Below are 14,836 nucleotides of genomic sequence, written 5' to 3' on the forward strand. Positions count from 1 at the left end.
GAAAATGATAGTCAAACTTTGACGTCTCGCCACATTAGATGGCGTAGGCAAAAAAGTTTTGTGATTATAGTGTCACCTTACCTTTCAAGGATATCTCTTTTTCAATTGGGGCTCATTTGTCTGATTTCACACAAAATATCTCCTTCATACCAAAATGGCAGACCTCCTATTAAATTTTCGGGCATGGGTCCTTGAGACTTATTTGTGCATCCTGCTATGATGGATATGTCCACCAAATTTTACGTCAGTCAGCGTGTGCATGTGTTGTGTGCGTGTGTGTTTTATTGGGTCTTGTGTGTATTTTGTGTGATTTGTGTTCGCATACACGTGTGTGTGTGTTGTTACTTGTTAATGTGTGTGTGTTGTGTATTGTCTGTTGTGTTTAGTTGGTATATGTGGTCCTTTTTTTTTTAGTGTGTGTGCACATGTGTTTGTGCATGTTGTTTGTACTGGTGTGGTGTTTTTATTTTGTGTTGTGTGTGTACTGGCGTACGTGTGATGGTTTGTGTGTTGATATTTGTGTAATGATATGTTAGTGTGTGCGTATGGTGTGTTGTGTTTTATACTGCGTTTTGTTTTTAGTGTTGTGTGCGTACGTGCGTGAGACAGCAGGTCCTCTGTGGGAGTACGTTACAGCGGCGCATGAGTCCAAGTGAGCCGGATGGATCTGGAGAGCCGTGATTCACCGCCGACGAGTAGGCGGTCGGCTAGCGAGGTTGGGAGATAATAACACCCTGTAGAACATTTCCTTTTTGCTTTTGGCTCGGCACGATGCAGTGAACCCGCTGCGCATTTTTCGGCTGCAATGGTCGCGATGAAGCGACACACTTTGGAGGAAAAGTGGCTGATTGAGACGTTGGCCCACAATCCTGTTGGGACTTTTGATGATTTTTTTTTTTGTAAATAAATATTCGGAGCTCACTTGGAAAGAGTAAAAAAAAAAAAAACAGGTTTCTCGTGCCAGTGTAGCAGCATACTTTAACCCTTACTATCCAAGCAGTGGCGACCGGTCAATAGAGGGCACTAGGGTGCCGCCCCACCACTGGCTGTGGTCACCACATCACTTGTCTTGAACACAAAAAAATATTTGAAAATACATGTAAATGTATTTTAAGATGAGCAGGATAAAAAGTATATGGTTACAGTAAAGTTGCTTCATTCAGCCTTGTCTGAAATCATGACGTACTTCCAGGCTGTGGCACACACACTGTATCTTTACCGACTGACTCTTTTTAAAAGTTTGAAATGTGCATTAGCTCCTCTTCAATGCAGTAGATGGGCCCAGGTGGGGCGCTACATTCCAGCGCCCTGAGGTGACCTATACGTCACATACAGGCTCGATCTCTGTGTGCACAGCACTTAGGCAATGGCGCCTTCCCTGTTCAGTGGCACGTCAACATCCGATCGAGTAAAGCTCGTCAGAGTCCATTGCTGGAATTACCGTTTTATTTATTTCAAGTTTTATGTCTCATCGTACCGCTGCAATTTTGAAGGTAAATTTACTAAGACCGGTTGCTAGCTTACTTTTATGCCGACTTGGTGCGCTCAATGCTTACTCAAACATATTACAGACATTTGTAGTTGAGTGAAGACGTCACTCGTCGCTCTTGTTTAGGATTACAAAACATGAATGTAGATGAGACGAAAATGTTTGCAATGTATTTCTCTGTTTAACAGTTTACTGCGAAACACAAAGTTGTTGCTCGTGCTGCGGGAAAGCATGTAGACCTCACTCTTTGGCTGCCTTAAGGGTGACATTGGCCACAGAAACATTGTCACAGGGGGTATAGCGCATATAGTGGGTCACCGTACTGAAATGTTTCATTTTGACCAAAGGTTTTTTGGTTAATTGAATGCAATTTGCGCATGGATTATGGACTTGGGATGGCAGGAGCGACGTTGACATTGGTAAGAAAAACTAATCAACTTTGCATTTTGGTAACGTTGCGGTCAGTTTAAAGCCATTTATGTTTTTAAAAATATATCTTTTATTATTAGTGGACGTAATATTCAGCCATCGAATCCGACGCACTATTGTGTGGAGAGTGCAGGCCAGGTAGACGCTAGCCAACTGGGGGACGGGAGAAGCTGCTGCGTAAACGTATATCTTTCTTTCACATATACCAGAAAACCCATAAAATGTTGAATAACAACCGCAAAAGCCTTCTCCGAAGTTTGTTTGAGTATGTGCATTGAAACTCGCTGCCGTGTGTTTCTAAACTAGACTAAGTTAGCAAGAGCTAACGTTTTGGCTAACACTGCTAATGTTTATACCAACATTCAAACATGGTTTACATGAAATAAAAACTTTCTGGATGTACTTCATGAATCATTTCTATGTAATCAAAACTAAAATATTAACTATGACGAATTACTTCATTTTAAAAGAAAGTTATCCAGTGTTTAGTTTTTTTTTTCAGGGTAGTCTAGCCTAGTCTAGTAGGCTACACCAGTTCTTATTCTTAAAGCTGACTCACCCAGTCTAGTAGGCAAAACCAGTTTTTTCTTTCCTTTTGCGCTGCACGTGAACGCGCACCGCAGAGTTGTCATGAAATGGGCGGGCAGGCGGCGGCGCGTTCACGTGTCACATAAAAGCGTCGGAACTCTGCGCTTTCCTCTCATTGCAGGGGGACCGAACCTTAAAACGACAGACGAGTGCCGACCCACACCTGTGACACAAGTATGTACGTTCTTTATGCACGTTACGCTATATCACAATATAGACTACAATACATGACGGGCGCTTTTGCTTCTGTTCATGTTTTCTTCTGGAAAGTAGGTCAAAGATTTCATTCACATGTACAGTTTTGCCCGTTTGCGATGCACTAAATTTCAATGCGTGAAAAATCATTGAATTGCGTCACTTTAATTAATACTCACTTGTTGCATCATGTTTTGTTTAATTTTCATCATATGGGCTCTGTGTACCGGAATGTGTCTTTTTTCTTATAATGTGTATTTTCCATATAAATTATATAAATTACAGGTGGACATCTTGATGGGACGCCCGGTCTGGTGATCTTCACCCAAGACACTCAGCTACCAATTAAAGTGAGTTTAAAAAAAAAATGTTTATTAAAAAAAAAAGACAAAAGAAATAAAACCCAAAACTAAATTACTTTTTCCCCCCAGGGGTCAATTTATAACGCACACCTGCACCATATCATACAAAAGTTATATATTAAAAAAGTTTATTTTCACGACGACAGTAATGCTCATGATTGACACCAGAGCGTGAAGTTAAATTGTTTGTGCCAATATTACATTTAGGGGGAAAAAAACATCAATGGAACGTTCTGTACAACAATTTAACATTCTCAAATGTCATACAAGTTTAAATAAATAATTTTAAAAAATTTAACCATACTATCATAAAACCATCTCTGGAACCTAAAAAAAAATACAAAATAAATCGGACAAAAAGTAATAGAACAGTGCAGTAACACCTCTGCTTCACAGTTGAGAGATTCTGGGTTTTGAGTCTTGCCTGCAGGGGGAGAACAATTGATTACTTCATACTACTAAAGAGAACGTTGTTAACATTTACATAAATATATTTTACTAAGGTGTGAATATATGCGCAAATGGTTGTTTGTTTACATGTGCCCTGCGATTGGCTGGCGACCAGTTCAGGGTGTACCCCGCCTCTCGTCCGAAGATAGCTGGGATAGGCTCCAGCACGCCCGCGACCCTTGTGAGGATAAAGCGGTACAGAAAATGGATGGATGGATGGATATTTTACCAATTAATTGTTTAATAAACATATACATCGTACAATCTAAAAAAAATAGTGAATAAAGTGCTATTTTTGTTCTTAAAAAAACAGGATAGATTTGTTTTTGTTGTTCTTTAGGCTTTAATGGGTTAAAGGCTTTTCCATTCATTTCAATAGGAGAAGAGGATTTGAGATATGAGTGTTTTGAGTGATGGGCGTACGGAACAAATTAAACTTGTAAGTCGAGACCACTGCATATACATTTATTATTTGGCGGTGTGTCGTGCGATTTTTAAAATATGTGCCTTGGCTAAATAAAGGTCAGTAAACGCTGTCTTATAAGATGGTGCTGGCGTACCTAATAAAGGGGCGATTTCCTTAAGAAATTTTCAGGTAGAGCTTGAAATTCTAGTTCAGTAATAATGTTTTCCCTCAGTAGCCTCAGCGTGGGATGCAGTAAACGAGGTGTGACAGTCATGGGGGACTCGTTCTTCAATTGCTGTTATCTCCCACCCCAACCCCCAGGCGAGGAGGAGCCCCCCGGCTCCCGAACCCACCACGAGAGCACGATGGCCTCTCGCATATCCCCGGACAAGCGCTTCGTCATCTTCTTTGACTTTGACGAGACCATCGTGGACGAGACCAGCGACGACATGGTGGTGCAGACGGCGCCCAACCAGCATCTGCCCACCTGGCTGAAGGCCACGTACCAACCGGGCCGCTACAACGAGTATATGCAACGGGTCCTGGCCTATCTGTCCGAGCAGGGCGTCACAGAGAGCGACATCCGAGGTGTCATGGAGAAGCTACCGGCCACCCCGGGCATGCTGGGGTTGCTCCAGTTCCTGCGCAACCGACCACCAAACGACTTCGAGGTGGTCCTGGTGTCGGACGCCAACACCTTCTTCATCGAGTCCTGGCTGAGACGAGCCGGCGCCCGGTCCCTGTTCCATCGCATCTTCTCCAACCCGGCCACCTTCAACAGGGATGGTCGTCTGGTGCTGAGGCCATTCCACGCCCACGAGTGCCCACGTTGCCCCGAGAACATGTGCAAGCAGGCGGTGGTCCGGGACTACGTCACACGTCGGACCCAGGAAAGGGGGCGCCCCTACCAGAGGGTCTTCTACGTGGGCGACGGCGCCAACGACTTCTGCCCGGCTCTCGCCATGGGGCCCCGGGACGTGGTCTTCCCGCGGAGAGACTTCCCCATGCACCGCCTCATCACTGAGACCCACGAGGCTATGCCGGGGGACTTCAAAGCGGTTACGGTGCCCTGGACCTCCGCCGAGGAGGTGGTCCAACGCCTCAGGAAGCTGGTGGCCGAGTAAGGGGGGGGTCGGGTCGGCTTGTTAACCCGGATGGGCATCGTAATCGATTAATTCATCGTTAACAATTTAGCCAAGCATGTGGAATTGATTGTTGGAGTGCACTACTTGGGTGCAATCATAAGAGGTGCTATTGAGTCAGTTGCAACTCGTTTGCCTTCCAAAGAAGAAGAAGAACGTGATGCCGGCTATTTCAAGTTGAAAACATGATACATCGATAATTGTCCAAATTAATCCATCAAACAAATTTACCTGAATGCCCATCCCTAATAAATAGAAATGTACTTGTCAATATTGAAAAACTGAGGAGAAAAAAATAAAAATTAAGAAACTAGCATTAACAATCTAATTTTCGACAAACTGCCCCACATAAGGTTGGACTCGAATGCCCAGCCCTAATAAATATACATACAGTAAGTACTTATGCAAAGTGCATTTCAGTGCACATTACTGGAAAACTGTATAAAAAGGAAAAACTACCATTAAAAAAAAAATAAATGTAGAAATTACATTTAGCATTTAATATTCATGAATTATTATTATTTTTTTTTTTAAACCAATTGCATAAGGAAGTACTTGAATGCCCTTCCCTACTAAATGTACATACAGTAAGTAGTTGTGCAAAGTGCATTTCAGAAGACATTATTGGAAAACTGGAGTGAAATTATTTAAACAATAAAAATAATTAAGCAGCAATAAAAATCTAAATAAAATGTAATCTAATATTTATAAATTATTTTGCACCACATAATGATGGAATTGAATGCCCACCCCTATTAAAAAGATTTAAGTACTTGTGCCAAGTGTATTTTACAGTGCATTATTGGAAAATTGAGGAGAAAACAATGAATAAAATATTTAAAATGTAAATAAACGAACACTTTTACGTCTGCAATGAGCACAACTACATCTGTAATGGTGAAATAAAATACAGCACATAAAAAATCAAGACGTTTAATATTTATAAATGATGTGTCACCATTTGACATATTAGAAATGAAGACCTGTAGTATTTGTATGTTAATCATTTGGCCCACCGTTGGGTTGCGATCCACAGTGGCAGAAACAACATTGAAGGCAATAATATCATTGTGTTGGCTCATAAAAGTCATTTCTGTGTGTTTAGCAAGCATGTTCCTCTTTATTTGGCCTTAATGGGACGGGGGGCATATAAGACCTTCCACTCCATAATAAAGCTAATGCTCTTCAAATCATGTTATCTGATAGCAATACCTGTTCAATGTTTGTCATGTGTCTTTTCTGCACTTTTCCATTCATGTTCTATTCTAATCTGAGTTAAAGTACTCATCCTGTGGTGAAGGATGTCTACACTGTCACAGTATTATTTTACCAAGGTGCTTCTTTCAAAATATTTTATAAATGTACTGTATATGCGTCTTAAGTCTTTTGTGTCATTTACTCTGTAGGCCAAGGCCTACTGGAGGAATTTGTTACCAATAGCAAAACGGGAATAAAGCCATCAACTGAAGCCATGTTTGTGTTTTGCTTTATCAAACCATAAGCAGTGATCACGGCTGGATTGGGCCAAAAAATTAAAATAAATTGTTGTGGTTAACTGTATATATTTTATGTAGTATGTATGCAGTCTCTCTTCTCTCTCCTCAACTGCTCAGCCTATCTTGCAAGAAGAGAGGGAGAGATTATTGCAATTTCTAAATTTGTATATTGAATACTTAATTGAAAAACGAAATTAACAAGAAAAATATTTGGAAATATGTGGAAAAACTCTGCAACAAGTTAAACCATCAAAACACTAATATGGGACTATCCCACTTAAATACAACTTGGAACTGTTCCATCTTATTTCATTGGGTTCCATCTATTCAGTATCTTCGGGGTACATTTTTATCATTTGATAATAATCAAATGATAAAATAATAAAAAAATAAAAATAAAATAATCAACTCATGCATTTTTGCCTTTGGTGTCATGAGTAATTTTCATGTAAATCATTACTTTAGAATATAATATCCATTGTGGAAGCAATGAATAGAATATACATGCTGAAGTAGAACTATTTCAAACGTAATGTATCATCATCATAAATATCAGAAGTTTAGCATCTATTGTTAACTCCACCACTTTTGTCTGTTCTATGTAATTCAATTGATTTTTTTTTTAAATTTGAAATCATCACTAACATGTATCTTCTGCTTTTCTGACATAGCAGCTCAATTCTAATTAATGACGTTAAAAGATGCTTTGTCATTTAAAACTATAACATGCATTTGCATCAGACTATAAACAAGGCTGCTTAATGAACTCATGCAAAACAACTGTCTGAGCAGTGCTTCTCAAACTGTGAGCGGGCTCCACCTAGTGGTACGTGAAAGAATCACTGCCTATAAGAACAAAGCGCTCATAAATAATCCTTTGCTCATTTATCATATTCTTCTTTCCTTCTCTTCCGAAATTGTGCACCTGGAGATTTTCAACTTATCCTCTCAATTTTACAGGAAAAAAACTGAATTCCCCATACAAACACAAATGATTTACATGCCTCCCAAAATGCCAATAAAAAAAACATCCAATGTATTTTTTACAATTATTAAATTTATTCAGGAAGACGTTTTCCCTTGCCCGGACACGGGTCACCGGGGCCCCCCTCTGGAGCCTGGCCTGGAGGTGGTGCTCAAAGGCGAGTGCCTGGTGGCCGGGCCTGCACCCATGGAGCCCGGCCAGGCACAGCCCGAAAGGGTAACGTGGGTCCCCCTTCCCACGGGCTCACCACCTGTGGGAGGGGCCATTGGGAGTCGGGTGCAGTGCGAGCTGGGCGGTGGTCGAAGGGAGGGACTCCTGAGGCAGCTGATGGGTACCGGCTGGCCAAGCGGAATGCAGCTTTGGTGTCGCTGAAGCAAAAACTCGGGCATGGGAGGAGTTCGGTGAGACCATGAAAAAGTCTTTTGGACGGCTTCGAGGAAATTCTGGTCCAGCATCCAGCGTCTCAGGAGGGGAAACCAGTGCTCCACCAACACTGTGTATAGTGGGGATGGGGCGCTGCTGACGTCGACTCGGGACGTTGTGAGTCGGTGGGTAGAATACTTCGAAGACCTCCTCAACTCCACCGACACACCTTCCCATGAGAAAGCAGAGTCTGGGTTCTCTGAGGCGGGCTCTCCTATCTCTGGGGTTGAGGTCACCGAGGTGTTTAAAAAGCTCCTCGGTGGCAAGGCCCTGGGGGTGGATGAGAGTCGCCCGGAGTTCCTCAAGGCTCTGGATGTTGTGGGGCTGTCCTGGTTGACACGCCTCTGCAACATCGCGTTGACATCGGGGACAGTGCCTCTGGATTGGCAGACTGGGGTGGTGGTCCCCCTTTTTAAGAAGGGGGACCGGCGGGTGTGTTCCAACTACAGGGGGATCACACTCCTCAGCCTCCCTGGTAAGGTATATTCAGGGGTGCTGGAGAGGTCCTTCGGGAAGTCGAAACTCAGATTCAGGAGGAGCAGTGTGGTTTTTGTCCTGGCCGTGGAACAGTGGACCAGCCAGCTCTACACCCTCGGGTCCTCGAGGGTGCATTGGAGTTCGCCCAACCAGTCTACATGTGTTTTGTGGACTTGGAGAAGGCGTTCGACCATGTCCTTTGGGGAGTCCTGTGGGGGGTGCTTCGGGAGTATGGGTACCGAACCCCCTCATACGGTCAGAGATGAGATCCTGCCCCAAGTGGAGGAGTTCAAGTATCTCAGGGTCTTGTTCACGAGTAAGGGAAGAATTGCACGGGAGATCGAAAGGCGGATCGGTGCAGCGTCTGCAGTGATGCAGACTTTGTATCGGTCCGTTGTGGTAAAGAAGGAGCTAAGCCGAAAGGCGAAGCTTTCAATTTACCGGTCGATCTACGTTCCTACCCTCACCTATGGTCACGAGCTGTGGGTCGTGACCGAAAGAACGAGATCCCGGATACAAGCGGCCGAAATGAGTTTCCTCCGCAGGGTGTCCTGGGGTAGGGTGATAGGGTGAGAAGCTCGGTCATCCGGGAGGATCCCAGAGTAGAGCCGCTGCTCTTCCACATCGAGTACGAGAGGAGCCAGATGAGGTAGCTGGGGCATCTGATTCAGATGCCTCCCGGACGCCTCCCTGGTGAGATGTTCCGGGCATGTCTCACCCCAGGTCGACTCAGGACACATTGGAGAGACTACGTCTCTCGGCGGGCCTGGGAACGCCTCGGGATCCGCTGCCCCGGAAGTGATGCCCTATGCAACTGCACAATCGTAAACCAACATTTACGTGGACATCTCTACTCATGGCAGCTTCAACCTCCGAAAATATTACACCCATTGCCTCAATAGTTTGGATTTAAGCATTTTCCTCTCCATATATGCGCTCAGAAAAAAAGCTCAACGTTTACAAAATAAAAAACTTTGGAAATTTATGAAATTCCACCGAGACGTTGCTCTCGTGTGGTAAAAGAGTAAACTGCAACCTTTATGACCCACAATGCAACGCAACGACACTGGTCGTTACCACTACGGCGCGAAGGGGAATCTGTTGAAGATATTGTTTGAAAAAGATGAGTGTAGTTATCAATAAAAGCAAAACTTTATTGCGTTAGCCTCATTAATAATCATATACTTGTAAAGTAAGCATTATTGGTGCAAAATCTGATCCACTTTAAAAGAAAGTTGTTTTCATGAGCTGAGCTGGACTTACCGCCTTAATGGTACATTCCCGCCTGTCGTCGAAATCTTCCTTTTTCTATCGAAGTAGCAGCCATGAGGTAAGATTGCTGTCGATAGAAGGCCGGATAGTCTATTTAAACTGTCCAAATACACATTTTAACACATCGCGCTTCTAAATGAAAACAATATGTTACGTTTAAGTGGCACGGCTAGTAAACCGCCTTCTAATTACCGTCATCGCTGTGTTTTCTCGTCTCTTCGCGTCCCACGATGTTGACCAGTGAGAGGCCATGTTGTCAACCCGGCTAGTGGTTAGCGACATCCGCGGCTAAGCCCGCCGAGCTCGACATCCACGTTAGAAATGCGACATTATATATACATTTGTATATATGTGTTCAATTGTGTGTTGTGTTGGTGTCATGCAGCATGCTCAGGCTCCAGAAAAGACTCGCTTCCAGCGTGCTGCGCTGCGGCAAGAAGAAGGTCTGGCTGGACCCCAACGAGACCAACGAGATCGCCAATGCCAACTCTCGTAAGTTGACCCAAAATGTCCCAGCTAATCCTCCCGAATTGGCCTCGTAATTATATGAAAATGCATTTCAAAGTAGACCCAAAATGTCCTAAGTATATCCTAAATCTCCTCATAAGTAATCAGTAAATGTCTTCCCAACTAAATCAAAACATGTCCAAAGTGGACTAACTAAACATTGTCATGGTAATTGGACTCAGATTGTCCACGGAAGTAGCAGTATCTTTTAAATATATAATGTTTATATAATTCAATATTTGTAATTAGAGGTACAACTATAGACTATCAATTCTGTCAATTATTTTTGGGATTAATAGATGAATCGGATAAAAATAATCCTTTTCAAAAGCGGCATTATGTCAAATTGACAGTGCAAATTCACAAATATAAATTATGTTTCAGTTACTGGTTGGGTCTGTACTATCTATCAGAAAATGGGTAAAAATGTTGAACATTGTTGTCCAAAGTAAAAGCAGATGTTTGCAGATGTCTTATTTTGATTAAAAACAAAGATGATCAGCCTGCGCTCATGGATGACTAGAGAAATTGTAGAATATTTACTGGTGAAAGCCCGAAATTCTGATTTGCACAATTTGAAGTTTTGCAAGTGCTCTAAACGATTAACTGATTATCAAAATAGTTGTTGATTATTTGTAACCAATGAGTTGTTGCAACTCTATAATAGTAATAAAATACAAATTAACATTTAAATTTTAGCAATGATGTAGACTGCAACAAGAGGGGATAAAATCTGGACCACCTCTATGCCAAATGAAAATGGAGATATTTTCATTACCAGAGTAAGTATTTAGGTAGCACAGTATGTTTTTCACTGAAGTATGACTGAACAGTGGAGAGCAACAAACTGAACAGCAAATTAGCAGTTAATATAATAAGTGTCTAGAGAGAAAATAATAACAGCTGCACAGCAGGCGCATATGTCCGACAACCGCGCATGTTGCAGCACTTCAGCCAGGAGGAGCCTATAAGGTCTCAAGTATATTCATGTAATATTTCATGCTTGCAAGCAGTGTTGTTTGTTTGCACCGTAGAGTGCTGACTTTTAAGTTCGAGATGAGATCTGCAGAATAGATTTTCTCAAAATTACATTACATCTTTTTTGTTTTTGCGTTTTCTTTTTTTAAGTATGTTTTGGGTGACTTACTGTGACAGAGTTAGAGCGCCACTTTAGGTCTGGCATATCGTTGGCTTAATAGCATAATTGCCCAAATCATTTTTTAATGTTTTTGGGAAACAAGAAAAAAATGCAACAAATTTAATAAGCAAGAAGAGTCCAATTGCCGCATTTCAACCATTGCAGATTACCATGATTTGGATGACTGAGAATCAAAATTTACATAAAGGAAAAAACGATGTTTAACAAAGACATTGGTATATATTTTGACATCGTGACAGTAAGTTAAAAATGACGATATATATATCTATATATCTATATATCTATATATATATATATATATATATATATCGAATGTCTGCAGCGTTGTGCCATATTTGACAACAGAGGGCGCCCTTGTCCAAGCAGTCTCAGTCCAGCTAATGCTACACGTCCTCCTCACTTCCTTTTGTTGTCCCTTCCAGGCCAGCAGGTTCGCAAGCTGGTGAAGGATGGTCTCATTATCCGCAAGCCTGTCACGGTCCACTCCAGGGCCCGCTGCCGCAAGAACACGCTGGCACGCCGCAAGGGCAGGCACATGGGCGTCGGTAGGTGCCGTGCACATGCTCACTGCAACCGCGAATGTGGCTTGGACTTTGTTCCCACGCTTTGCTATCCCATCCGCAGGCAAGAGAAAGGGTACCGCCAACGCCCGCATGCCAGAGAAGCTGTCGTGGATGCGCCGTATGAGGATCCTGCGTCGTCTGCTGCGTCGCTACAGGGAGTCCAAGAAGATCGACAGGCACATGTAATGAAAAGAGGCATTTTGACAGTGACATTTTTAATAGGATATACCGTGAACCCCCGGTTATAGCCAGGGATTTGCTAGACCCATAAGTGAAACTCCACAGAGAGGTGTTTTTTTTAATATGTATTTTTACCCCTCTCACACATTTTAAACATAAATTTAACACATTGTATAGTATTTGAACAGACAAACATGGTCAAGCATAAAATATGAGTTGTCGTGCTCCTGATGTAACAAGCCAAAAGTTGCAACAACAAAAAAAAAGTATAGGAAGAACTTTTCAGTATTAAGTGCTGTTTACTCTGAATACCTCTAGATGGCAGTCATTGCTTTCCAGTAGCCGGTTAAGTTGGGAGTCGACACCTGACCCTGTCTTGCTTTCGTAATACAGCGGCTGTGTAAAGCCATCTTTCCTGAAGCATATCCAGGAGTTTTATGGTTCCATGAATGGTCAGGATCTTCCTTTATCGCTTTGGCTCACTACCAGAAGCTCTCAAAGACGTAGGAAGCTTCGTAGGGTTTAAAACAAAACAGTGGTCTGCATGGTTTACCAGCAGCCAATCAAAGTCCAAAAGAACAAAATAAAAGCTGGGCTACTTGAATGTTCATTTTATATCCATATAAAATCTTAGCCACATTGTAATCAATGTTCTAAATCCTGTCTGGTATTTATATGAAGGTAAACCCACCATTGATCTATAGGTATTGGTCGATCACGTGAACAGTATTTGTATGTCTGCCATGTTGGAGGTGGACATCTGTAGGATAAGCTCGGCTTGAAACGGAACGAGTAGCAGACCGACCTGTTTGTTTTTGTCCATTTTGTTTTCCTGTAAAACCCTAATAATTTAATAACAGCTACGTTATACATTTTCCAATCTCAGCTGTGCTAAAATTAGGGTTCCAATAACAAAGTTGAGTTTAGAGAAACTTGCGATGGAGTGGAACCGATGACAAAGGGGCCATCATAACTATCATCCCTACACAATTCAAACATCTCTCACTGCCCTAAATGTGCGAAGAAATGCAGAAATAAAATCTAGACCGTTTCACTTAATGGCCTGGAATCGTTGACAGTTTGCTTGCATAAGATAAAATAGCATTGACCTCGCCTAACGTTCGCCTCAAGGCTAGATAGCAGTTAGTATGGTGGGAGTCCAACTGCCATTCTGTTAATCAAATAATCCGACATTTCTGTCGGGGATGTATGTTTAATATCATACCGTGGCAACAAGGGATTGTTTTTCCAATGCGCGATACATACTTTATGAATCTGTTTTACTGAGGACTAGTGAGCTAAAATGTAAACAGTAAATAGAGATGTCCATTATGCAATGTTTTCTAACGTTGCTAAGCGTTCAACGAAATCTTCAGAAGAAACGATGTGTGGACTGGGTATCTGGCCAGAGTGAGATCAGCTAAGCTGATTCTGGAACGCCGCATTCTGTCTTTTCCTTGTCAAATCCTCAGTCTGCTTGCCCTGATTCAAGATCAGCGCCGGTAAACGGTGAAATGAGACTTTGTACTGTTGCAGCCAAACACGGCACACTAATACACCATTTAATTTTTTACATTGGCTATTAATTTTTTCTATTCAAACACTCAATAAGCACCGTAACAAAACAACACATCGACCTACAACATGGCGGCTGCGGATGTGTTCAGAGGTGTGACCTCGCTGCAAAATTATCATTCCACAAAGAAATTGTAATGTAGCATGGCTGGGGTAGGTGAATTGCAGTTATTGCGGGATAACACTAATTTTGACTCTTAACAGTGAATTCTGGGTGTTTTCCTTTTTTTTCCCCAGGTACCACAGCCTGTACTTGAAGGCCAAGGGTAATGTGTTCAAGAACAAGCGCATCCTCATGGAGCACATTCACAAGCTGAAGGCCGACAAAGCTCGCAAGAAGCTCCTGGCGTACGTTTGCAGCCTCACTTTGACGTCATTCTCAGTAGCTGAGCTGAAATGTTATTATTTTATTAATTTTTTTTATATTCTCACAGCGATCAAGCCGAGGCCCGCCGTACCAAGACCAAGGAGGCCCGCAAGCGTAGAGAGGAGCGCCTTCAGGCCAAGAAGGAGGAAATCATCAAGAACTTGTCCAAGGAAGATGAGGGCAAAAAGTGATCGGGCCTCGCAGTCTCCCACCCTGTGTGTGGAAATCTCACAATAAAGTGTACATAAAGACATGTCCTGCCTCTTCTGCTTGACTCAACACAAATCTTAAAAAAAGAAAAGAAAAGTTGAACAAGTGAGGGATATTTATAGCAGAAAGAAGACAGAAGTTATGTGGTACGTCATAATCGTTGACAGTTCTGAGGACCCGGGTTCAAATCCAGCCTCGCCTGTTTGGAGTTTGCATGTTCTCCCTTGTGCCTGCGTGGGTTTTCTCCTGGTACTCCAATTTCCTCCCACATCCCAAAAACATGCATGGTAGGTTGATTAAAGACTAAATTGCCCGTCGGTGTGAATGTGAGTGCGACTGGTTGGTTGTTTATATGTGCCCTGCGATTGGCTGGTGACCAGTTCAAGGTGTACCCAACCTCTCAGAAGCTTACAAATGATGGCCTAGAGGAAAAGTAACCATAGACAATCCTGCAGTTTATGGCAAGCCTTAACATTTAATATCTAGACTGGATATGTGGTGAAGATAACTGTAGTTCAATTGTGCCTAATCAAAAAGAACATTAGCGATATCCTGAACTTG

General features: G+C 42.5%; 2 protein-coding genes across 5 annotated transcripts; both read left to right on the forward strand.

Moving 5' to 3' along the window:
- Positions 1–34: 34 nt before the first annotated feature.
- On the forward strand, positions 35–6,529 carry phospho1 (phosphoethanolamine/phosphocholine phosphatase 1). Of its 4 annotated transcripts, none has more exons than XM_061749014.1 (4): positions 35–715; positions 2,628–2,680; positions 2,987–3,051; positions 4,152–6,529. In XM_061749014.1, the coding sequence occupies exon 4, from the start codon at positions 4,192–4,194 to the stop codon at positions 5,041–5,043; it is 852 nt and encodes a 283-aa protein (XP_061604998.1). In that variant the 5' UTR covers positions 35–715; positions 2,628–2,680; positions 2,987–3,051; positions 4,152–4,191; the 3' UTR covers positions 5,044–6,529. The 4 variants fall into 4 exon arrangements, with proteins under 4 accessions (XP_061604998.1, XP_061605000.1, XP_061605001.1 ...); XM_061749016.1 differs by having other exon boundaries at positions 4,155–6,529; XM_061749017.1 differs by having other exon boundaries at positions 4,241–6,529.
- A 3,125-nt stretch (positions 6,530–9,654) lies between these two features.
- rpl19 (ribosomal protein L19) lies at positions 9,655–14,318 on the forward strand. The gene is made up of 6 exons (XM_061749650.1): positions 9,655–9,772; positions 10,100–10,206; positions 11,803–11,925; positions 12,005–12,125; positions 13,936–14,046; positions 14,133–14,318. Exons 1-6 carry the CDS (start codon positions 9,768–9,770, stop codon positions 14,254–14,256), a joined length of 591 nt encoding a protein of 196 aa, XP_061605634.1. The 5' UTR covers positions 9,655–9,767; the 3' UTR covers positions 14,257–14,318.
- Positions 14,319–14,836: the final 518 nt, after the last annotated feature.

This window comes from Phyllopteryx taeniolatus, chromosome 16 (genome assembly GCF_024500385.1).
Source record: "Phyllopteryx taeniolatus isolate TA_2022b chromosome 16, UOR_Ptae_1.2, whole genome shotgun sequence".
NCBI classification, from domain to species: Eukaryota; Metazoa; Chordata; class Actinopteri; order Syngnathiformes; family Syngnathidae; genus Phyllopteryx; species Phyllopteryx taeniolatus.